This window comes from Podarcis melisellensis, assembly GCF_964234715.1.
Source record: "Podarcis melisellensis genome assembly, chromosome: 3".
Lineage (NCBI taxonomy): Eukaryota > Metazoa > Chordata > Lepidosauria > Squamata > Lacertidae > Podarcis > Podarcis melisellensis.
This window is the reverse complement of record NC_138530.1, coordinates 104072370-104096714: the sequence shown is the minus strand read 5'-3', so window position 1 is coordinate 104096714 and position 24345 is coordinate 104072370. Positions and strand designations below refer to the sequence as shown.

General features: G+C 45.6%; 1 protein-coding gene across 7 annotated transcripts in view; it reads left to right on the top strand.

Annotated features, from left to right (window-relative positions):
- The window catches only part of KCNS3 (potassium voltage-gated channel modifier subfamily S member 3), a 91068-nt gene extending 67658 nt beyond the window's left edge, over positions 1–23410 (top strand). For 2 of the 7 annotated variants that reach the window (XM_081906326.1, XM_081906325.1), the window contains 2 exons: positions 69–1595; positions 3544–4443. In XM_081906326.1, the coding sequence (XP_081762452.1) occupies positions 125–1595; positions 3544–3617 (1545 nt within the window). In that variant the 5' untranslated portion in view covers positions 69–124 and the 3' untranslated portion in view covers positions 3618–4443. Of the gene's footprint in view, positions 1–68; positions 1678–3543; positions 4444–9214; positions 9234–9297; positions 9654–22692 lie in introns of those variants that run through there. The other 5 variants (XM_081906327.1, XR_014166933.1, XR_014166934.1 and 2 more) reach the window with 5 other exon arrangements.
- The last annotated feature ends 935 nt before the right edge of the window (positions 23411–24345 follow it).

Sequence of the window (24345 nt, the reverse complement as noted above, 5' to 3'; positions counted from 1 at the left end):
AGAGATGAGAAGTGTTTGCAGTGAGAACCAAACATTATTACCTAAGTGTACCTTGTGTTTCTTTTTAGGTGCAATGTAATATTATGTGCCTTGCCGGCCGGCCACAACACTTACAGCATTCAAAATGGTGTACGGCGAATTCTTCCACAGGCCGGGACAAGATGAGGAGCTTGTCAACTTGAATGTGGGTGGCTTTAAGCAGTCCATTGGCCAAAGCACACTGCTCAGATTTCCCCATACGAGACTTGGGAAGCTGCTCAAATGCCATTCAGAAGAAGCTATTCTGGAACTGTGCGACGACTACAGCGTTGCAGAGAAGGAGTACTACTTTGACCGGAACCCTTCCTTGTTCCGCTACGTGCTGAATTTTTATTACACAGGGAAACTCCACGTCATGGAAGAGCTCTGTGTCTTCTCCTTCTGTCAGGAAATAGAGTACTGGGGAATCAACGAGCTCTTCCTTGACTCTTGCTGCAGCAACAGGTACCAAGAAAGGAAAGAAGAGGGACTTGATAAGGAGTGGGACCAGAAAAGCAATGCTGGAAGCCTGGATTCTTCTGACGACGAGTCGTCCATCTTTGAGAAGGAGCTCGAGAAGTTTGATAAGCAATGGTTGGGGGAGTTGCGCAAGAACATCTGGGTCAGAATGGAGAACCCTGCCTCTTGCTTGTCTGCCAAGTTGATTGCCGTTTCCTCCTTGAGCGTGGTCCTAGCATCCATCGTGACCATGTGCATCCATAGCATGCCGGAATTCCAGAAGCTGGATGCCAACGAAAGGGAGATAGAAGACCCTATTCTGGAAATAGTGGAGATCATATGCATCATCTGGTTCACCTCTGAGCTTATGATCAGGTTGGCTGCTGCTCCCAGTCAGAAAAAGTTCTGGAAGAACCCGCTGAACATCATAGACTTTGTCTCCATCATTCCGTTCTATGCCACTTTGGCCGTGGACACCAAAGAGGAGGAAAGCGAAGACATCGAGAACATGGGGAAAGTGGTCCAGATCCTGCGTTTGATGAGGATCTTCCGTATCCTGAAGCTGGCTAGGCACTCTGTTGGGCTGCGGTCATTGGGTGCCACTTTGAGGCACAGCTACCATGAAGTTGGACTTCTGCTTTTGTTCCTGGCTGTTGGGATTTCCATTTTCTCCGTCCTGGTCTACTCTGTGGAAAAAGATGATGACACAACCGAGTTGCAGAGCATCCCAATCTGCTGGTGGTGGGCCACCATTAGCATGACCACCGTTGGCTATGGAGACACCTACCCGGTCACTCTTGGAGGGAAGATCATTGGCACAACATGCATCATCTGTGGAATATTAGTGGTAGCTCTTCCCATCACGATCATTTTCAACAAGTTTTCCAAATACTACCAGAAGCAGAAGGATATTGATGTGGACCAGTGCAACAACGACCCCAAGGAGAAGACAAACGAGCTCCCTTATTTTAATATTAGGGATATTTATGCAAAAAGGATGCACTCCTTTATTTCTAGCCTTTCTTCAGTAGGATTTGTAGCCAACGATCAAGATTCAACCGACGCCTCAAGCATCCAAGATCTTGACGATGTTTATAACACAACATCTTTGCAGAATGGTACAGGAAAATGAGTCGAATCTCTTTTCTTTACTGTTTCCTTCTAATATTAGCACAGCTTTGACAAAGAGCACTTAAATTCTCAGGGTATCTTAACTCTCTGCCATATTAGGGCATTCTTGGCTCTGATGATGTTGCACATTCTTTACAGTTTAGATGGGGCTTAAGGATAGATAGACTGTGTGTGGTGGATTAGTTTTTTGTTTTTTTCCACATGGCTTCAGAAAATGGTATCGAGTGTGCTTGGTCCAGCAACCAAGTCCGATAACCTTTTAAAGAATGTGTGGTTTGAATGGATTGTGCGTTGGGAAATAGTGGGTTACCAGCACACGGGAAACGTGCTGGGACAAATGTAATTTTTTATTTGGGTGATTATACCTGAGAATGAACAGAAGTGCATACGAAACCATATTTGCTAAGAAACCAAATAGTCCTAAACTAAGCCAGGGGGCCTGTTAGCATCTGAGGTTAAAATTCAATATTATACAGGGCTAGGGAAAGGCTTTGCTCCTCAACCATAGTTCACCCAGGCCTTCTTTGGTGTTATGGGTGGGTGCAATTCACTTGTGTTTCCTGTAGTAGCTTGCATACAGCCCTCAACCTAATTCCATGCCAGTGGAGGAAGCCTGGTGGGAGGAAGGAAGGGAGTGGAATGGAAACTAATAGAGTGATCAAGAAGAAATTGAAAGCCTCTTGCAAGCAATTTACAGTACAGTGGTACCTCTGGTTGCAAACGGGATCCGTTCCAGAGGCCCATTCACAACATGAAAAAAGCGCAACCTGAAACGCCTTATCTGCGCAGGTGTGCGGCGCGATTTGGCGCTTGTGCGCATGCGTGAAGCGTGATTTGGCGCTTGTGCGCGAGCTGCGAAACCTGGAAGTAACCCTTTCCAGTACTTCCGGGTCGCTGCGGGACATAACCTGAAAGAACGTAACATGAAGCAAACGTAACATGAGGTATGACTGTAGTGGAAACATCTGGCGAGTGTGATCTGTCCTTTCTCCAGCAGCCTGCTGGGCTGGGAGAAAGAGGAAGGGGATAAAGGGGAACAGGGAGCATGACTGGTCCTGGCTGGTTTTGGGTGTAACCCCATCCAAACCCAGTTTAACCTTGACCACCCCTGCCAGATCCAGGGAGAGAAAAAAGGATTCCCAACTCCCGCCTTTCGATGTGCAAAACGCCGGCACTTTATTTTGTTTTTCAGGAACAGGCACCTGTTTCAGAAGCATGTCTTGCTTAGCTGCTTGATCTCAGGAAAGATGTGCGCATTGCCACTGATGTGCCAGCCATTCACCCTTCATTTCTCACCGCAGGGTTGGGCGACCTTTTTTTTACCTACTTACTTGTCTACACACACAAACACGCACACAGGCAAGCAAGAAGCATTATTCAAGGGGACCTTCCAATTGGCAGAAGCACTTGAGGAAGGTGTTGTACAAACCTGGTGTGGGATGGCATCCAATGAGAGGACTGTGGGTCACTAAGAGGAGCTGGGGGAAGGGGCTGTGTTCAGGCCTCAGGCCTGAGTTCCTCCATCTTTGATTTAGTGTCCGAACCTACCCTTAAGCCATACATCGACATGGTGGATGGCAGGGTCAGGCAATGAGTCAGCCATATTATTCCTTCCAACTCACTCGGTTCAATTCGCTTTTTAAATGGATGCATAGCAGAGCTGGAAGGAACCCAGAAGCCATATCATATATTTCCTTGGCCCTAGCATAAAATTAAGCTGCCAGCTTCCACAAATCCGAATCATAGCATTCCCCTGGTCAGAGAGAAGGTACACCCCATAATAGTGTTGGCCAAGCAGTTGACTTGAGGCAATTTGTACAAATTTGGCAGTATACGTCTGTCTTAATTTCTGGATCTTGGGACTTCTTAAGTGAATCCATCCTCGCACACAGAAACACATTTCCATTTATTTTTCTCTTTCCAATTAATTTCTAGTTTGGGGGAGGCAGAGTGTTCCCGCAACTTGTAGTGCGACAGACTATGTCAGGCTGACCACGAAGCCGGACTAAATGTCAAGTCTTGCCCCTGTTTATGGGCTCAGGGTTTTATATCCTCTGTGTACTTCCTTTGTTTTGGTGATGGTGACAGCAGGACGCATGACAAAGCAGTGAAACATTTGCTTGGTTCTCCGCTGATTGCAGTAGGAGGAATTCATCAAGGCTGACTATAAATGGAATAGGGGTGCTATCATCTTTGTACATGAGATTGCAAGTCGAAATTCTGATAGCCACCTGGCCACTAAAGCCCACAGAGATCCTTGTAATCACCGGGAGGAGGCTACATTATCTCATATGAAATCACACATTGTGTACACACAGCAGGAGCTTCCCAGAGCTGCAGAACCTACTACTGCAAGGGAGATTTGCTGGTGCACTCCATTTTTGGTCTTCACAGCAGAATGGCCGAGCCCCCATACCTCCATTTAAGGCAGCCAAATTGCTCAGCCAACACTAAAAAGCTTAACTTAAGCAGCCTTCTTTTGTCAATCATTCTCACAAACCAGCCTGGCGGTGTTTAAAACAGAGAGCCCAATGATTCAGATACCATTAAGAGTGGTGATAAGGAAAACTCTGTAATTTCAACTGAGAGGAGAAGCTGAAGCCTCCAGTATGTTTTTATGCTTTCTGAGTAATTTTTATTATTCTGACGCTCTTCTGCTGTTGAGGGCTACCTGCCAAAAATGTTCTGAAGTCTTGTGAATCTACTTTGTTTTTTTGTCAGAGCTCTCAGCTCCACCAAACAGAATCAGGTGGAAAAGACGTACAATTTAAGGATTAAATAACACCGAATCCTGGAATTTGTGTTGAGTACCTGAACTGAACTTTCTGCACTTCCACACAGAATCCATGATTCCGTGTACTCCAGCTTTCTTCATTGCAGCAGTATAATGGTATTTTTTTTTGGGGGGGGATGTGTGTCATTTTTTTATTCCCACTATCAAATGACTGGAAGTCAGAAGTCGTTCCTGATCTGCTTTGGGTTACACAGAGGTGTACTTGTAGCTGCAGACTGGCCGTCTGTCAACCCTTTCTCTAAAAGTCATAAGAGGTAGTAGCTACCAGTGGGCTAGACACTTCTAGCTGAATTTGTATAAGCAGCTCAAGTTTTCCCCAGTGGCTAAGAAGGGGTCTTTGAGGGAGAAGCACAGGCATAAAGTGATAGCACTGACTAGGGTTGGGTGATATCTGGTTTTCAACATCATGATATATCACCAACTAAACATCGCAATATACGATGTCTGAAATAAGGATGGTTTTTCCCGCATTGTGATTTTTGCCAGCGCTGCTCTTGTGATTTGCTGCACACACACACACACACACAGAGGCAGGGGAGAACTGAGCTGAGTTAGCAGGGGCTGCAGGAATCGAGAAAAGCATTGGCTGGCTTTCCCTACGTTGTGATTTTTGCATAACACACACACACACACACACACACATCATGATTCAAGTCAAAAATGGACTTCAAACTGGTTTTGGATCATATTTCGCCCAGCCCTAACACACATCATGATTTGTGATATATTGCCAGGTCAAAAGTTATGAAACCGATATCGCAATATGGACTTCAAACTGGGTTTGGATGAAATATTGATATATCGCCCAGCCCTGGCTAGCTGGTGGTGGGGTGAGCAAGGCAAACATATGCCTTTGCTGTTCCACGTACCAGCACAGACATTATCTTGGCTGAAGGCAAGCAAAGCACTGGGTTTGCTGCATGCGACAGTTTTCTTGGAATACATGACAAGGCTGTTGTGCAGAGACGCACCCTGGAAGACATGATTGGCTAGAAGTATTGTTAGTTACCAGGTTCTTCTTGGTTCAGCTGGTATATGCAGTCATGAGTATAGCAAGTCCCTTCTAAACCACTCCTTTTAAACAGCTTTTGTGAGTTTTGAAGGACAATGTCAGTGCAGTAAGTTCAGCCTCCACAAGCGCGGCCGGCTTACAGCATGCTGACTCATCCCGCCTGTGCCTGAGTCCCTTATTCTTTGTGAAATGACCAAGATCTGCTAAAAGTCTGGATAAAGTTCTTTTAATGCTCTCAGATTAATCAATAGCTCTTATAAACCCATTACAACTTTTCAGTGCACTGAGCACCTCTCTGTCTCTGTCTTTTATTATTACTTTTTAAAGCCCCAAAGAACCACATCCTGCAATTTGTGTGGCACACTGATAAGCGCTCAGAAATATTGCTGTGACTGATGCTACAGAGCACATGCTTCCTACTCTTTCTGAATCTTTCAGTCTCGATGCCGTGCAAATCCTTTAAAAAGTTTGCTGTTTTTTGTAGTGCTGTTTTCATTTCCTAAGATCTTCTCTGCTTGTGTGCTTTTGTCTGCAGAAAGACACAGAAGACGGGAAAGTCTATGGGAAGCCAAGGCTTCAGAGTAGCCTTAGTCCAAACAACAAGCCCATCTCAGTGGCTTTTATTGTTAACTTGAGAAATCCTTGTGCCACTTCACAGGAGAGATGAGTGTTTTGGGAGAGCTGGGCCCTAGGCTTTCTCCTTTCCTTTACTGTGCTTCACTTTAGATCCTGACTATTTCCATACTGGGACGCGGGTGGCGCTGTGGGTTAAACCACAGAGCCTAGGACTTGCCGATCAGAAGGTCAGTGGTTCGAATCCCCGTGACGGGGTGAGCTCCCGTTGCTCGGTCCCTGCTCCTGGCAACCTAGCAGTTCAAAAGCACGTCAAAGTGCAAGTAGATAAATAGGTATCGCTCCAGCGGGAAGGTAAACGGCGTTTCCGTGCGCTGCTCTGGTGCGCCAGAAGCAGCTTAGTCATGCTGGCCACATGACCTGGAAGCTGTACACTGGCTCTCTCGGCCAGTAAAGCGAGATGAGCACTGCAACCCCAGAGTCGGCCACGACTGGACCTAGTGGTCAGGGGTCCCTTTACCTTACTATTTCCATATTGGCAAGATTGCCCCTACTGTTAGCCAGAGTGAGGCAACTGCCTCAGGCGGCTGGTTTCAGGTATCATGAAAGGCCGAGAAAGACCAACATGGTTCCTGCTAGATCTTGTTAGTGGGTGAAAACTCCCATTGGCCCCAGCCAACATGGCTGAAGGTCAGGAATGATGGGAGTTGTAGTTTCTGCAAGACGTCACATTGTCTACCCCTGGAACAGAATAAGAGAGAGTAGCCGACCAAATGAGTTTTGTAGTTGAGCAGGGATTTAAGCCCAGTCCTAGTCAGACGCTCTACTCCAGAATTGGAGAACCACCTGATCTTCACCTGGTGTCAAACTGGTTCTTTATTGTTCAAGTCTACCTAAAGGGAGCAGGCTTGCTTTTGAATATGAAATTGCTAAGTTTTGCAAAATGTTCAAGTTTCCCCTGGTGCTGTGGATTGGGACTGCAATTTTGGATGTAACAACTGGCTGTGAGCCTGAAAGACTGCAAGCGTATATAATGTTGGATTGTATCCATGAAAGAGTAATATGTTTTTCTTGCTTTAACCAATCATGAAGCAATAGCTGCGGGAGTTCGTATGACTTGAGTAAAAATTATCATTTCACTTGGCGCAAAATTGCATCTTGACTCCAGCCGCTTTCAGATCATAATACATTAGGCAAAATATTTGGGGTGGATGAATTTTGGCAGGAACCGATAACCTTATCTGAAATTATTTCTACTCTCCTGATCTTTCTAAAGCACAGTAATCTTTGCAATGTGAAAGTAGGAAGAGTGTCAAGTTTCTGTTTGTGGTGGAAACTCAAGAAAGCAAAACTTTATTCCCTGGAGTAAAGTTAGAGAGGCTTACTCAGAGCTTCATGTAACCTGGGTCAAGAATGCATACATGGGATAAGAAAAGCTGGATTCTGTGACTAACAAATTGTCAAAAATAAAGAAAGGTGCATATTCTGCATAGTTTGGATAATTCCTGTTTTGTTTTTTGTGGCCTGACTAAGAGGTAAGGACCTATGCAGGGCACAGGAGACCCTGCGTGTTATCCACAAACACTTAATCCTTGTCTTTATAACCTTGCAAGTGCAGAAATTCAAGCTAATGACAGGCTATACCAATCAGTACTGTGGGTGAGATTCCATCCCCAGTTCCCATGAGAAAGTTGGAGTCGTACTCCAAAAATTTAGTTTCTTGCCATCAGACTTCATTTGTAACCTTTTTTTGTTCATACGTATGCCTTATAATTTGGTGAGCCGTCGTTAAGTTCTCCCCTTTAATTATTACAGCAGCTTTATAAACTGTTTATTTTTAAAAAAGTTCTCCAAAGCAGTTACACAAAACGTTTTAGCTTTATCTACTAGATTGTAGTGGTGGCCAGCTGTGGCCCAGGGGCCATAAAAGAGGCAGTGGTGAAGTTTTGCATTACTAGTTCAGGGCATAAGAATTCATAGCCGTGGTGACAGCAAATTGTTAAGGGAAGCATGTTGGTGTTCAAGCACTGTGATGTCCTTTCTCAGGCAGGCTAGAGACAAAAAAATCACACTACGGCCAGGGGAGGGGGCATGTTTTAATTTATTTATTTTGAGCATCTGTGCCCTTCTCTTCATTGTAACATAACAACCTGACTGCACTGGCTACAAATTAGTTTCTGGGCCCAATTCAAAGTGCTGGTTTTGACCTATAAAGCCTTAAATGGCTCAGGACCGCAATACCTCAAGGACCGCCTCTTTCCATATGAACCTACCTAGACCCTAAGATAATCTTCTGAGGCCCTTCTTTGTGAGCCTCCTTCTTGAGAGATCCAGAGGGTGGCAACACGAGAACAGGCCTTCTCTGCAGTGGCTCCCTGTCTGTGGGATGCTCTCCCCAGGGAAGTTCGCCTGGCGCCTTCATTATACACCTTTAGGCGCTAGGCAAAACCATTCCTTTTTAACCAGGCCTTTGGTCGATCTGATTGACATCCAATGCCCTTTAAAAATGTGTTGGGAGTGGGGTTATTGGGTTTTTGTTTTTATTATGTATTTTGTGATCTTATCCTCTGAACTTCTCTGAAACCTGTGGGCATAGGGTGCTATACAAATTTAATTAATAACAGCAATGATAATAATTTTAGGTGGTTGTAACTTGCCCTGGGACCTGCTAGTGAAGGTAATAGTAATAAAATGAATAAACACGCAAGGGGTGATCTCTAATTTTCCACTGTTCAGCAATATAGGATGACACTGAAAAGAAGGAGAGGGTTGCTGTGCATAGCTTCAACTTTTCCCTTTTCTTGCGAGGAATCCTATTCTGAATAAGGGAATTTCACTTTAAAAAAGGGAAAAGTTGACAGCTGTGCCGCTGTGGAGCTACAATGAATTACTTTGTGAATTGTTGAAGACACAGGGCCCTTTCCATACCATTTTGGTGTGTGGCAGTTGCACCAGAGAGGCAGATTAGATAGCTAATGCTCAGTAGGTGCAGGAACAACGGAAGCTTGAATATAAAGGAATAAATTTCATTTTACATGGATTAAAAGTCATATAAGCAAACTTAGTAGTGTCAGTTGAGAGTAGTGTCAGTTGAGTGCTGGTGGTTGCTAGGTTGCGGAGGTCCTTGTGACACGCCCTTCATTGTGACACCTCCCTCTGCTGAGTCCTTGGTCACTAGGGCTCTAGAGGCATAGAGATCTCCTTTGGTTTGATCATTCAGGGAGTGAGAGAGAAGTGGATGGAGATGTAAGTAGACTTTCTCATCAGCATCTGCATTCTGTGCTGATAATGCACCCTGACAGTCTTAGGGAACATTTAAAAGATTAAGATCAGGAATGATTTAAGGCTTCAGCCAGTCCTTCTGGGCATCTTTATGACTCCACCCACTGTTTTGTATCAGGGAAGGGAAGTGAGTGTGGATTCTGCTTACACTTTATGAAAAGGAAAACTAATAAGATGTCACGCCTTGGAAAAGGGCGTGCTTTTTAGGCTAGTGACACAAGAGTCACTTGATAACTCGCCATGGGAGTATTAAGCATGTCCTCTGGAGAGGGTAATATTTTGCATTGTCTTCCTCCCCTTCCTGCCTCCCAGGGCCCATCTTTCAAAGGACAGCCAAGGTACGAAACCCTTCAGCATGCTGATGTTTCTTCTATAGTAATATTAGTATGTGGTATTTGATGTTTCTCTTTTAAACATCCCTTTTCCACACTAAGCAAACCCATCTCTTTCAATGAGATGATGAGAATTGTCTTACAATTTCTAGAGGGTGCTATTCTGGCTACAGTCTTCAAGCACTCTCTTCACAGGATACCCTTAATGATATGCCTTGGAAAGTGAATTCATCTTGAGCTTTGAGTTGAGAATGCCCAAACCAGTTTAGGAATGTAGATCAGGAGAGTACTGTGAGTCCCATTTCTCACCTTTTGATGGGCCTTCTCTGCAGTGACTCCCCGTCTGTGGGATGCTCTCTGCAGGGAAGTTCACCTGGCGCCTTCATTATACACCTTTAGGCGCCAGGCAAAAATGTTCCTTTTTAACCAGGCCTTTGGTTGACCAGATTGACATCCTATACCCTTTTAAAGGGACGCGGGTGGCGCTGTGGGTAAAACCTCAGTGCCTAGGACTTGCTGATTGTAAGTTCGGCGATTCGAATCCCCGCAGTGGGGTCAGCTCCCATCGTTCAGTCCCAGCTCCTGCCCACCTAGCAGTTCGAAAGCACCCCTAAGTGCAAGTAGATAAATAGGTACCGCTTTTTAGCAGGAAGGTAAACGGTGTTTCTGTGTGCTGCGCTGGTGCCGGTTCGCCAGAGCAGCTTCGTCACGCTGGCCACGTGACCCGGAAGTGTCTCCGGACAGCGCTGGCCCCCGGCCTCTTGAGCGAGATGAGCGCGCAACCCTAGAGTCAGTCACGACTGGCCCGTACGGGCAGGGGTACCTTTACCTTTACCCTATTAAAATGCGGCTCTTTTGTGCAGGGGGTGGGTATTGGGTTGTGTTTTTTAAATTTTGATTATATGTGGTTTTGTATTTTTATTTTGTTCCGTGAGCTGGCCTGAAACCTTTGGGTATAGGGCAGTATATAAATTCAATAAATAACAACAACAACACCACCAGTGTAAGTTATAGTAGAATATATTGTTGGAGTTTGGTATGTGTAGCAGCCGAGTAAGGATATAGTTTGGTGAGACTGCTGGTTGTAAGAATATTTTTTTTAATAAACTCCTGGCAAGCAAAGGCATTCTGAATTCATGTTTACAGGATCCTTTAAGGATTCCTCTCCAGGCAGGGATGGGAATGACTGAGGTCTGAAATCCTGGAGGGCCGCTGCCATTCATTACAGACAGTATTGAGCTAGGTAAGCCAATGGTCTGCCTCAGTGCTATTTTTCTAGAAAAAGAGGTGCCAAAACTCTCCATGAACGCCTCCCTTGTTCTCTTATACATGGGTCGCAGGTGGCACTGTGGTCTAAACCACTGAGCCTCTTGGGCTTGCTGATCAGAATCCCCTCGAGAGAGTGATCTCCCATTGCTCTGTCCCAGCTCCTGCCAACCAAGCAAGTAGGCAAGTAGATAAATAGGTACTACTGTGGCGGGAAGATAAACAGCGTTTCCTTGCGCTCTGGTTTGTCCCTTTGTGCCAGATGCAGTTTAGTCCTGCTGGCCACATGACCCGGAAAGCTGTCTGTGGACAAACGCCGGCTCCCTCAGCTTGAAAGCGAGACGAGCGCTGCAACCCCAGAATCTCCTTTGACTGGACTTACCGTATTTTTTGCACCATAACACTCACTTTTTTCCTCCTAGAAAGTAAGGGGAAATGTCTGTGCGTGTTATGGAGCGAATGCCTGCGGGTGGCAGGGGGGATCTGCTGCAGTCGTGAGCAGAGGATCCATGGTTCCCCTTCCTTCCCTCCTCCGTGGTTACAAAGCATGGATCCACATGGATCCTCAGGATTTTTGCATTGGGGTACTCCAAACTCACTGTCAGATCACATGTCTGTGGCCACAGCATGAACCACCAAAATCACATATCCACTATTTCGTTTAGAATATTTTTTTTCTTGTTTTCCTCCTCTAAAAACTACGTGTGTGTTATGGTCTGGTGTGTGTTATAGAGCGAAAAATACGGTAGCTGTCCAGGGCTCCTTTACCTGTTCTCTTATAATGGCAGAGAGGCTGAGAGGTGCCAGAACTTAGTTTCAGCCCTGGGTATAATGCACTTTCGTATTTTCCCTTGGCTGCTGAGACAAATAGCTGTAAGCTTTAGGATTGGATGACTGTCTCTGGCACAGACAGAAAGCCCACGAATGTGGGAAACGAAATCACCTATGATTCATTGTGGGATAAACTAACTTCCTTAAGTGAGCGTGTGGCCAGTAGTATAGGTTTCTCCCGACTCCCCATCCCCTCACCTGGAGGGCATCCCCCCCCCCAATGAAATGCTAATATGTGCCAAGTTGCCTAATAGATTGCTATACGTGCTGGCTGGGTACCTGTCAAAACATGGCTGCATTTCCTTAAGAAAGGTTGGCACAAAGCTAATCGCTGCTAATGTGCGGTGTGCTGAACAGCGTCCAGGGCTTTGCTGCATTACAGGAATGTGCGGCTTATGCAGAGTGCTCTTGTGAGAAAACAGTGCTTGCTGCTGCTGCTGGAATCCCTTGGGCCAAAACCTGAAAACTTAATAGTTGGCGGGGGGGGGGGGGGTTGTTGTATGTGCGTGTTCATTAGTCGTCCGTGCAAAGCAGTACCTGTGATGTTGCAAGAAACGGTGCAGTTAGCATTAACTGCAAAGGGGAAAAAAGCCTTTGAGGTTGCTGCTTTGCTGTTCTTGTATCCTTTGTGGTTGTTTTTTGTTCTTCGATTATTGCATTTGTGGTTTAATTGTTTTAGACTGCAGTCTTAATCCTCTGTCCACTTTGCTTGCAGTAAGTCCTCTTGAACTCAGTGGAGTGCATTTCTGAATCAACATGCATAGGACATTGCGAAGATATTTTTCTGAGCTGCCTTGGGAAAATTAGTCTTATTCTATGTCCTCCCTGGGGGCCTCTTGGGTGGGTGCCGCCAGCCATTCTTGCTCATCCTGACAGTTCAGATGCTTGAAATTTCTCTACCGGGAGCTGCCTGTGTAATGTCTTAGTTGTCTACACAGTTGCATAGGGTTGCCATATGTCTGGGAAATCCCGGACATGTCCTCTTTTGAGGTGCCTACATGTGCATCCGGGGGGATTTTTACAATTTTAGGGGTTTAAAAAATTGTGTGCGTGTGTGAGTGGTTTGGGTTCAGGCACGGGTGCGGACAACCCGGGGTCTGGCTGTTTCTTGGGCTCTGGTGTGGACGGCTTGGCCGGGGGGCAAGTGGATGATTGTTTTTAAAAAGCTCAATATTTTTCTTCTTGAAAATATTTTTTTAATTAATTTTCAATTACAAAAGTCCAATATATGTCACATTGTATCAATACCAAATTACCATTCTAATTCAGATTCCAATCAGTTAAAAAGCCAATTACACATTTTAGATGTGCTAGATTTCAAGGTACGATAATTTCGTTTAATTCTGCTTCCAGAGTCTTTATTTAATCCCATGACATTTCAATCTTCATCATAATCCCTTATACAACAGCTACAATATTCGTATTAACACATTTAATAATTCGTATTCCCACAACTTTTTTGGGTCCATGTTTTTACCATTGGAAATATGGCAACCCTACAGTTGCATAAATGCTATCCCCTCCCCCCTAAACAAAACAAAAAAAAACAGCCCTCACTGATTTAGGGCTGTTTACACATTATTATTTACTCCGGCACCATCACAAGCCCGCTGTTGGTGTTTGAAGCCATGTACACAGAACGTTTTTCTGCAATATGTATCTATCCTATAGTTTCTTGAGAAACGCTGCTATTGGATGCATTTTCCGCCTTGTTTGAAAATGTAAGCCTCGTTCACTTCACAGTTAAGCTGAGGTGTGTACAGTAGAGACAGCCATTGCACATGTGTGCAGACTGCATCTTCATTAAGAGGAATTAGGAGGAGCTTCCAGGGAGACCAAGCAGGTAAAGTTCATTGCATGAAGACATCTCTGCCACCCCTCTGTTTTCCACTGGTTTTCCTGTGGTGAAAAAGCAACCTCTCTGCATTTCTAGCTGCAAATGCGTACGTGATCTTCATTTTGCCAAGGCTTTGTTAAGGACAGAAAGAAAAGGCAGGGCCTAGCGTATCATACCTCTCATGTAGGTTTTTCTGCTGATGCAGAAACTGCTGATATAATTGCTTTTTCTGCTGATCTTCAGAGGTGGTCATTTTGGAACCTACCCTCATTTCAGATCCTGCCAAAATGGCCATTAGTACTTTTTCTCCTTTCATCATTTCGGAAACGTGGCCAAGCTTTTGGCTGCCACTAAAAAAGATCCTTGCGGTTATTTACTTGAATTTTCAGACTCTTTAAGTCATGTTATTATAATGTTTGTCTACAGTGGATCATCAAAGAAAATGCTGTCTGGGTTGCAGCTTAAAAAAACACACACACAACATCAAACAGTTCTTAATTCTTTTCTGGGAGCAGCTACAAGTATGGTGATTTCATATAAACAATGAAAATCACACTAAATCAAATTGCAACCTTTCCCCCTGTTCAACATTCAGAGGGAGGATCTGAAAGTCTTTGCATGAAGGCTGTTCCAAGCAGTGAGAAGTTCTAGGGCTGCAGTTCTTATCTGGGTTTGTCTTCCTTTGGAAGGAGGTCATTCGAGGCTTATGGTGTCTTGCAATATTTGAGTTTATTTACAAATATTTCAAGAAATGCAGCTTAAGCACTCCAACCAAGAGGCAGATCCAGTACCTCAGCCCAGTATACCAGTGTTCAGCCTGACCACTGAGGTCCAGAGCCGAGGGCCTTCTGGCGGTTCCCTCACTGCGAGAAGTGAGGTTACAGGGAACCAGGCAGAGGGTCTTCTCGCTAGTGATGCTTGCCCTGTGGAATGCCCTCCCATCAGATGTCAAGGAAATAAACAACTATCTTGACTTTTAGAAGACATCTGAAGGCAACTCTGTTTGGGGAAGTTTTTAATGTTTGATGTTTTATCGTGTTTTTAATATTCTGTTGGGAGCCACCCAGAGTGGCTGGGGAAACCCAGCCAGATGGGTGGGGTATAAATAAATTATTCTTATTCTTATTCTTATTTTCACTCTGGGTGACATCCAACTAAGTCATACTCAGGGTATGACCCACTGAAATAAGCGGACTTTGATACCACTCTCTGTATCTTTTGAGTCTGGGAATCAAACCACAGTTTTTGTTGTTTCTTTTCAGACAGAGGCAGGGATGGCATCATCCTATGAATGTGTGTGTGTTTGTAGAACGCAAGGAAGGCATGTATCAAGATTCCTATCAGCCACAGTCATTACGGCAATAGTTAGAATTGTGGAATTGCTGAGTTACAAGGGACCACTAGGATCATCTAGTCCAGCGGTTCTCAACCTGTAGGTCTCCAGATGTTGTTGGACTACAACTCCCATCATCCCTGAGCTCTGGCCTTGCTAGCTAGGGGTGATGGGAGTTGTAGTCCAACAACATTGGGGGACCCACAGGTTGAGAAAGGCTGATCTAGTTGAACCTTCTGCAATGCAGGAATCTTTTGCCTGATCTGTTTACCTTCCTTGCCTCCCGATTCAATCATTCCTACCCGTCTCAGCAAAGTAAAGAGAAGGTGTATGGGCAGACAGATTCACAGGGGAGTGGGATACGATTATAGATTTCACAATGACTTGCCTATTTTTGGACAGAGACTATGAATATAGAAAGGGAACGTTCTCATTCTAATGAGGCCTTTTTGAATATACGTTTTAAATAGCCATACATATCGACACCATCACAATTTCATTTCATCTTTTCAGAGGGAGCCTAGGCAGTGAGAGGGAGGAATCTAAGAATAAAACATGCTTGCATTATTTTAAAGTTTCCGTTTGTATGCACACGCATGCTTTTGGTTTGCACGGAAGAGAAAAAGTCATTACAGTTATTGTCAGTGAATCTCTCTTTATGTCTAGTAATTGACTTCCCTCCCCAGCTTCTTTTAAATGAGCAGGCAAGGGAAAGCTCACTCAGAGCTTGGCACACAATAATTGCCCGTTAATTGTGAAACTAAGGCCCATCCTCTAAAACCTTTTCAGTTTCGACACCCAGTGCTCTTCAGCCCTCCATGGGGTTTAAACAGTAGAAGCTCCTTTGGAAATCTTGGGCAGTGTTAGAAAAAATGGAATGTCTAGTTGCCATTTGGGGGCAAGATGGGTCTAAAGTCTTATTTTTCAAAGGATGGACTGACTGTGATCCATTCTCAGTGAAACATCTGGCTAGTTCAGATGGCAACCTCGAGCTGGGTTTGGAGCTTTGAAAACCGAAAGGCTGCACAGAAACAGCATTTTGGTTCCTGAAATATACTCGGAGTCGAGTGTGAATTTCATTCTCTTTATCCAGCTCATAGTAGCAATGAATGAAACTTTCCCCAAAACGTCTAGCTATATATACATTATTTACGCAATGGGCCCCACGTGATTGGCTAATTCCGGGCTGCTCCTGTAGGCCAATCAGGTTGCGGATTCACTTCCTCCGGAAGCCTGATTGGCTGCTCCTGCAGGCCAACCAGGTTGCTAATTCACTTCATCCAGGAGCCTGATTGGCTGCTGCTGCAGGCCAATCAGGTCACTGATTCAGATTGGATATAACTGAATGTGAAAGCAGTCCAGGTCCAATGATCACCAGATGGTGGAGATGCAGGTATCATCCTGGCACCCAAACACCTTCAGTTGGTTACAAGTAGTTGGAGACTTCCGGGTAAAGATGCATAAAGTTTTGCTGCAAAATGGGGTTAAATAGAGACGATAGAGGTCAAAAATAGGTGCTGGGTATGACAAGGCTATGTAAAAACGGAATGCAAATTCTGGTGTTTTAAAAAAAGCTTTAGACATAGACTGTCCAATGCTTCACTTTCTATTTGAAGGGAAATATATCTGGAAGAAAACATTAGGACTCACATGAGGCTGAAAATACGGTTAGATTTGGGGTTGGAATGGATAATGTTGTCATGTGGTTAAGTGTGCAAATGTCACATATTTTTAATATTTTTTTTATCTACTTTTAGGTTAGGTTTTTGGTGTGTAAAGAAGATAAATACAGCTATCACTCAGTTTATTTTTAAAAAGTTACTAGCAGGCTGGGGGAGGGCGGATCTGGATTACGACCCAGGTAGGAAGTAAGGGGCTTTAACCTTCTGTCTCCCACTGTATTCATGAGCCAGATTGGGGGCCCTGCACCATTTTGCTTCGGAAAAACTGCTCCCATTCCTACCAGTTGAAGCTTTCCTTCGGATTCAAACAAGTGTGCCTCCCTCCTTGATCTGGAACATGGTTAAAGCCCCCTGCCTCTCCATATCAAGGGCCCTTTCGCCTGCTATTTACTTTGTAAACATTATTTTTAAAAATGCTAATTTTGTGAATTGCATGCATTTGGCCTTTAAACCAAGGGATATGTGGGTGGATTTGTGTCACTGTTCCAATGACCTGTATGAAACCAGGATCCAGGGTACTTCCAACTTCACAAAATGAACGTTGGCAGCTATCCTCCTGAATACCAGTTACTGGCAACCACAGGAGAGGAGAGCGCTCTTACGCTTGAATCCTGCCTGGCGGTTTCCAAAGGCATCTACAGTGGTGCCCCGCAAGACGAACGCCTCGCAAGACGGAAAACCCGCTAGACGAAAGGGTTTTCCGTTTTGGAGGCGCTTCGCAAAACGAATTTCCTTTTGGGCTTGCTTCGCAAGATGAAAATGTCTTGCGAGTTCCTGCGGGTTTTTTCCCCTCCCCCCCTTTTCCTAAGCTGCTAAGCCGCTTATCAGCTGATCACTAAAAGCCTCTAAACCGCTAATAGCGCTAATCCGCTAAGCTGTCAATGGGCTTGCTTCGCAAGACGAAAAAACCGCTAAACGAAGAGCCTCACAGAACGGATTAATTTTGTCTTGCGAGGCACCACTGTATCTGACCACAGTGAGAAAAGGCATCTGTCTGAACCAGCAGGCTCTTCTTAGGCCCATATGTTAGAATAATAATAATAATAATAATAGTAATAATAATAATTCATTATTTATACCCCGTCCATCTGGCTGGGCCTCCCTAAACAGGGCTGCCTTCAGGTGTCTTCTAAAAGTTTGGTAGTTATTTTTCTCTTTGATATCTGGTGGGAGGGCGTTCCACAGGGCGGGTGCCACTACCGAGAAGGCCCTCTGCCTGGTTCTCTGTAACTTGGCTTCTCGTAGCGAGGGAACTGCCAGAAGGCCCTCGGCACTGGACCTCAGTGTCTGGGCAGAACGATGGAGGTGGAGACGCGCCTTCAGGTATACTGGACCGAGACCGTTTAGGGCTATAAAGGTCAGCACCAACACTTTGAATTGTGCTGGGAGCCAGTGTAGGTCTTTCAAGACCGGTGTTATATGGTCTCGGTGGCCGCTCCCAGTATATTAACGTAGTTCTCGTTTCCTGAAAACCTTGGGAGACTGTCTCTCTGCTCCCCTCTGCACTGTTCTCACACAGCTGCATTTACAAACAGTAGCTGTGCCAATAAGTTGCATGTTGCTTATATCCTGATAGGCATCTTGGCCATGCATTTCCTGGTCTGCTCTGGCTGGCAGTGCGGCACACAAACAGATCTGATAGGAGGCTGAGGATTAGTGTAGCTGCTGCCGATGTCACAGAGAAACTGTGAATCAAAAAGGGAAGCTGTGTTACTGTCCATGGCAGTTCTGATGGGGAATGTGTTTTGGGAGTCTCCCTTGGGTGCAAGGTTACCCAAACACAGTCTGTTTCCCCCCTCTGCAGACTTCCCATTCTCAGTGGGAAAGTCATCTTCAGTATCACCAATGCTGGCAAGCGCAGACAGAGAAACTGGCAGCCACGTAGAACATCAAAAGAGACACTGGTGCACTTTCTCAGTCACCAGTAAGCAAGTTCTAGACATCAGTACCCAGCCTTCTGGGTTAACCTCAAAATGAAACTACATTTTAAGGCTAAATGTGATGCTCCTAGCCCTGTGTTGAACTCGTGGTGCTAATGTGGACATGCATTTGCAGAGGGAAATCTGGGCCACATAACCCTTCTCACCACATCTATCTTGGGGTTTTTTGTTTGTCTCTGCAAAATTCCTCCCCCACTTCCCAGTATGTTTTTTTTGTGTTGGCTTTCCTTCCTCTGGGCTTCAAGACCGCAAGACCCAGCTGTAGGGAAAACCATTTTTTTCAGGGATACCTTAGTGTTCAAGAGAGATATTAAGCCCCCCATCTCCATCTCACCTGTTCACATGTGTTTGGAAAAGGCGTTAAGACTGCATTGTGCATAGCTCTGATCTCCAGAAGGGAAGCCGGGAATCAGGTCGGCATTGATTATAGCAAGTCGTAATGAAGAGATGCACTTTATTGCATGCAGACGAAGGTCCTCAGTATATTCATACTGCAAATGAACACTTACTAGATTAAAATGCGCAATTGATAATGTTAATAAAAGCTGTCATGTCAGCGGCAGAGGCTGCTCCGTTAGGGTGAATGGGCACTGTTCCAGCGGCCTCAGTCTGACTCCCACCAGCCCCTCTCCTGCCTGCCTTCTTAAAAAGGTAGAGGGATCCCTGACCATTAGGTCCAGTCGCAGATGACTCTGGGGTTGCGGCGCTCATCTCGCTTTATTGGCCGAGGGAGCCGGCATACAGCATATGGCATACAGGTCATGTGGCCAGCATGACTAAGCCGCTTCTGGCGAACCAGAGCAGTGCACAGAAACACTATTTACCTTCCCGCTGGAGTGGTACCTATTTATCTACTTGCGCTTTGACATGCTTTCGAACTGCTAGGTTGGCAGGAGCAGGGACCGAGCAATGGGAGCTCACCCCATTGTGGGGATTCGAACTGCCGACCTTCTGATCGGCAAGCCCTAGGCTCCATGGTTTAACCCACAGCGCCACCCACGTCCCTTTTAGAATCATAGAATCATAGAGTTGGAAGAGACCACAAGGCCCATCGAGTCCAACCCCCTGCCAAGCAAGAAACACCATCAGAGCACTCCTGCCTTCTTACTTGCAACCAACCCAGAAAGTAGCACCCGTTAGTCTTACTGTTACCCTGATGGAACTCAGCAGGGAAGAGTGGGAGGACAGAACTAGATTTAGTTGGTTCTTTCTGTCATTGGCTCTGGCTCTGCCTGTCATTGTCTTTGGCTCCACTTGCTTGTGGTCACCCTGCCTTCCACTCCACCAATCCCAATGGGCCTCAGCCACCACCATTTCAAGGTAAAAAGCTAAAAGGATGATTAAGGTCAGTCAGAGGTGACTATGGAGTTGCAGTGCTCATCTCGCTTTCAGGCCGAGGGAGACGGCGTTTGTCAGCAAACAGCTTTCCAGATCATGTGCCAGCATGTCTAAACCGCTTCTGGCGCAATGGAACACTGTGACAGAAGCCAGAGCGCATGGAAATGCCATTTACCTTCCCCCCCCCCCCACGTTACTTATTTTTATACTTGCACTTTGACGTGCTTTCGAACTGCTAGGTTGGCAGGAGCAGGAACCGAGCAACAGGAGCTCACCTCATTGCGCAGATTCGAACCACTGACCGTCCCATCGGCAAGCCCAAGAGGCTCAGTGGTTTAGACCACAGCGCAACCTGCTCCCATATATCCAATCGTTATTTTGAGTCCCTGCTAGCATCTATACACCTATGTACCCTTAGTCTAGGTACTTTGACCGGGATACTTAGAGCACATGAAACAGATCCAGCCTCTGGAAAACACACCAGAGTCTAACCTTTCATATGTGTTTTTCCACTGCAAGAAATCATTAGCATATAAGAAATAAAGTACATGGATCTGAAGAAAAGGGTGGTGGGTATCCAAGAACATGTTTTTTAATTACAGGAGGACCATAGGAGTCAAGTCCTAGGGGCCAAGGTCCTTCACCCTCCTATAAAATATTTGAGGGGGCTGCCCCCCCCCCAAAAAAAAGTTGATGGGCAATGCCATTCAAATGGTGTGCGCGCGCCACATCTTGTGATCGATTATGCAGGGCAGGGCTTACCTGGGTGCCCCCATTATTTTATTCAAGTTGGCACCCCTGAGTAGGACAGTCTAGGATGTCTCATCAATTGGTTCAGTACTTGTGTGTATGAGGTTAAACACTTTCAAGTCCCATTGATTTCTGTGGGAGACATTTAAGAACGTTCCCCCGCTGAGATGAATGGCATTTAGATTACTTTTGGGCTGTGCACGGTAAATTGCAAATTGCAAATTCAAACTCAGGGATAAAACTCTGGATTGATTTATTTTTGTCTAATGGGCACGCCACAGTCCATTGGAAGAGTGTACCGCTGCTGTGCAATGTGTAGGGTCCAGCTTACCCCTTCTGCGCATGCAAACAGGACTGTATGGGCAGGCAATGCAAGAGGCCATCAGGGTGAGTTGGAGGGACATTCATGCCTCTTAGATACTTATCTGGTTCTTCCCTTCCACTTGGTGCAGGGCACTTGTGCCACAGAGCCCAAGTGACTTGTATAAAGCACAGCTGCCTGATGAACTCATGAGGCTGAACTTTCATCTCCCCCAGCTGCTCATACATGATAGGGTGGAGGGTGGGGGAAACCCAAGGGCATTCTCTGCACATGGCCACTGTATGGAGTGGATTATGCTGAATAGTAAGAGTAATGCTAAGTTTTATCATTGTAATGTTGTTGTGATGATTATATACACCAGTGTTCTTGACAAGTGTTGAGGAGGGCTGCACTGAGGAGGAATGGCAGGAGCCTCCCCATCCTCCTGATCCTGATCCTGAATCTTCCCAGGAGCAGGAGGACGGTATAGATTTGGAACAGTGGTTTGCAGAGGGGCATAGTTCAGAAGGCAGAAGCTGGGAAATACTGGATGGGGAACAGCTAGGAGAAGAAACACTGGGAGAGAGAGAGTTAACAGATTCACCATCTCTGGACAGCATTCACACACACCCTTCTCCAAAGTCATGGAGAGCTCTGAAAGTGTTAGAACAGAAAGTGCAGAGGGTGCAAGCTCAGATTACAAGACGTAGAAGTGACGTAGATTAATAGGGACGGAAGGGGGTGTGATCCTTAATTGGGAGCACCGCCATTTCTGGGAGATGAGTTCTTTGTTCTCTTACTGTGATTATTAAAGTTTCAAGGACTCATTTTCCTTTCTTCTGCTTATCTACTGCCACGGGGGGGGGGGGGGGAGAGATTCCCTGAAGCCTGACAACAAGACAGAAATGCAATTCAATTTCACCCTTGTTTGTTTTTTGTTTTGTTTTTATAAAAAAAATCAACATAGAACCAAAAGAAATGTTGCACTGATATTCTGTGGTTGATGTAGTTTGGAATTCATTCTGCTGGAGGAGTGCAGGGCAGGGGCTGGGGGACAGAAGAACAACCACATCACGGTGACATGCTAGGGCTGAGCGATATATCGTCCAAAACCGTTTTGAAGGCCATATTGTGATGTCGTTTTCATAATTTTGAACCTGACAATATATTGTGAATCATTGTGTTTGTGTGTGCATGCGTGTGCGTCCGCTATGCTATGCTATGCAAAAATCACAGTGTGGGGAAAACTCTGGAGCCAGCCAACGCCTCGTGATGTTCAGCTGGTGATATATCACGATGTTGAAAACCAGATATCGCCCAGCCTTAGTGAGATCATCCATCGGTTATATAACCTTGCCCAGTGCCTAAAGGTTTTGAAAGTTCTGTTATAGCAGGATTGAGGAATCTCCACTTGGATTCCAGCTCCAAGCAGCATGGTCCAACAATGGTGGTAGATGTAGTTTGACATCTGCAGCTTCCCCACCTGCAATAATACAGCTTGTCCACAGGAAAACAGCAGGGGAAGAATTCATGTGCAGCTTGAAAAGCACAGGCCTTTGGGGTAGGGCGTAAACAACTTTTGAATGTGGTGTGTGTGTGTGTTCTTTATACAAAGAGGTGTGCTTTTGTTCTCCTATCTTCCGACACTGTTGGTGCTAACTTAATTCTCAGTACGAATAGATTAAAAGCCCCATCGCCATGCCAGTTTCCACGATTTCCAGGCACATCGTGGAACCGGCCGTGTCTTGAGTTGCTTTTTGACGAAACCCAGGGCTCGGCATTAAAAGAAAATATGTTTGTCTCCTTCATATAGAGCGTGCATCTTTAGTCTCTTCGAAGACCCACCTGTGACGGGACCTGTAGTCTGCTGGTTACCCTCTGGCACTAAGCACAGCCAAATGAAATCCATGCACAGTGAAGAGAGACTTCAGCACCCAACTAATCAGAATGGTGAAAGGGAGCTCTCTTACACAGCACTAGGGGAGATAATCAGAAGCAGTAAGTGGCAAACACGAGGCCGTACGCTGACAGGATTTTGCTACAGCTTATTGTGCATTTGCTGCTACAGCTTCGCACCAGTCCCCCATCCCACTAAGAATAAGCCATACATGCCATTGATAGCCTCATTTTATACTTTCGGCCAGCAGGAGAGTTTCTGTAGAATCACCTAACCCCCATATGACCTAATAATGTCCATTTGTTTGTGTGTCCCTTCCCTCTCCCCTACATGAATTAACAAAACATCGGTCCTCGGGGGGCTGCCTAACTCTGCCAAATGCTTCCTCTCATGATGATTGCCGCCATTTCCTCCCGCTGCCGAACGACGACGATAATAACCATGTATTGTGACTTATACTTGATACTGCTTGCTCTTCCTTTGCTTGTTCTTGTTAAGAAATGTCCATTTTAAAGAAGAAGAAGAAGGAGAAGAAGAAGAACTTCCAATAGGCCAACTGGGCAAATATCCCGGTAAACTACTTCATGATAAGGCGGGCTACCTCAACACCAATAAAATTTTGTCATGACCACCAGTGTCCTTCTGTTAGTGTGTGTGTGCTTGTATACGCAGCAGCAATAGTTAAAACCAAACCTGCTTAAAAAACCCACACACAACCCAGTCTAATAACATCTCTCAGTTCTCAGTCCTTGGTTCCTCAGCAGACCATTCACTTCAAGTGAAGTGCCAAGAGTTCAATACTTGGCTTCTCCAGGCAGGGTGGCCTAAAATCCTGGAGGCCTGCCACCCGTCAGTGTTGACAATAACTCAACAAGATGGACCAATGGTTTGACTCAGTATGAAACTGGTATGATGTTTCCCTAGCCGCTGACAGCACATTGCACCTCACTCCTGCCTGCCTGCCTGGGCTGGGCTGGTGACGGTTGTGATGTACTGCCAGCTCAAATTGCCTCGATTAGTTGGAAGACAGGCGGTTTAAGGAAGGCTGCTTCTTGGCTGATCAAGCCAAAGGCGAGGGGACAGCTTTCTTAAAGTGCCTGCGCCTCAGCAGAACAGTTTAACAAAGCTCCGGTACAGCTTCTGCTCGTGGGAGCCTGGGTGGTAGGGGGCTTGTTCATCTCGGCGAACTGGGCAAGCCCCCATACCACTCTGGCTCCCGCGAGAAGGAGCGATATGGGAATGGATGGGCAATTTCAGACCCATTGAGATATATCAGCATGTCACAATATTTCGTGGTTCCCGTGATTTGCCTACTAATGTCATTGGGACTTTCAAACTCTCCTAAATGGCATCTACGTTGCAGTGGGGTGAGGAGGAACTATTGAATATATGCGTATAAACAAGACCAGAAGCCTACTTCCGCCTCAGCTGTCCCAGATTTGGCTTCTTATTCCAGGTCAGTAATGCGATTCCTCACGTCGAGTCCTTGGCCATGTTCCCCCCTTCTCGGAACCGAAGCAAGAAAGGGAGAGCTGTAAACTGAAAGCTATACACTTCAGATTCGCCCCC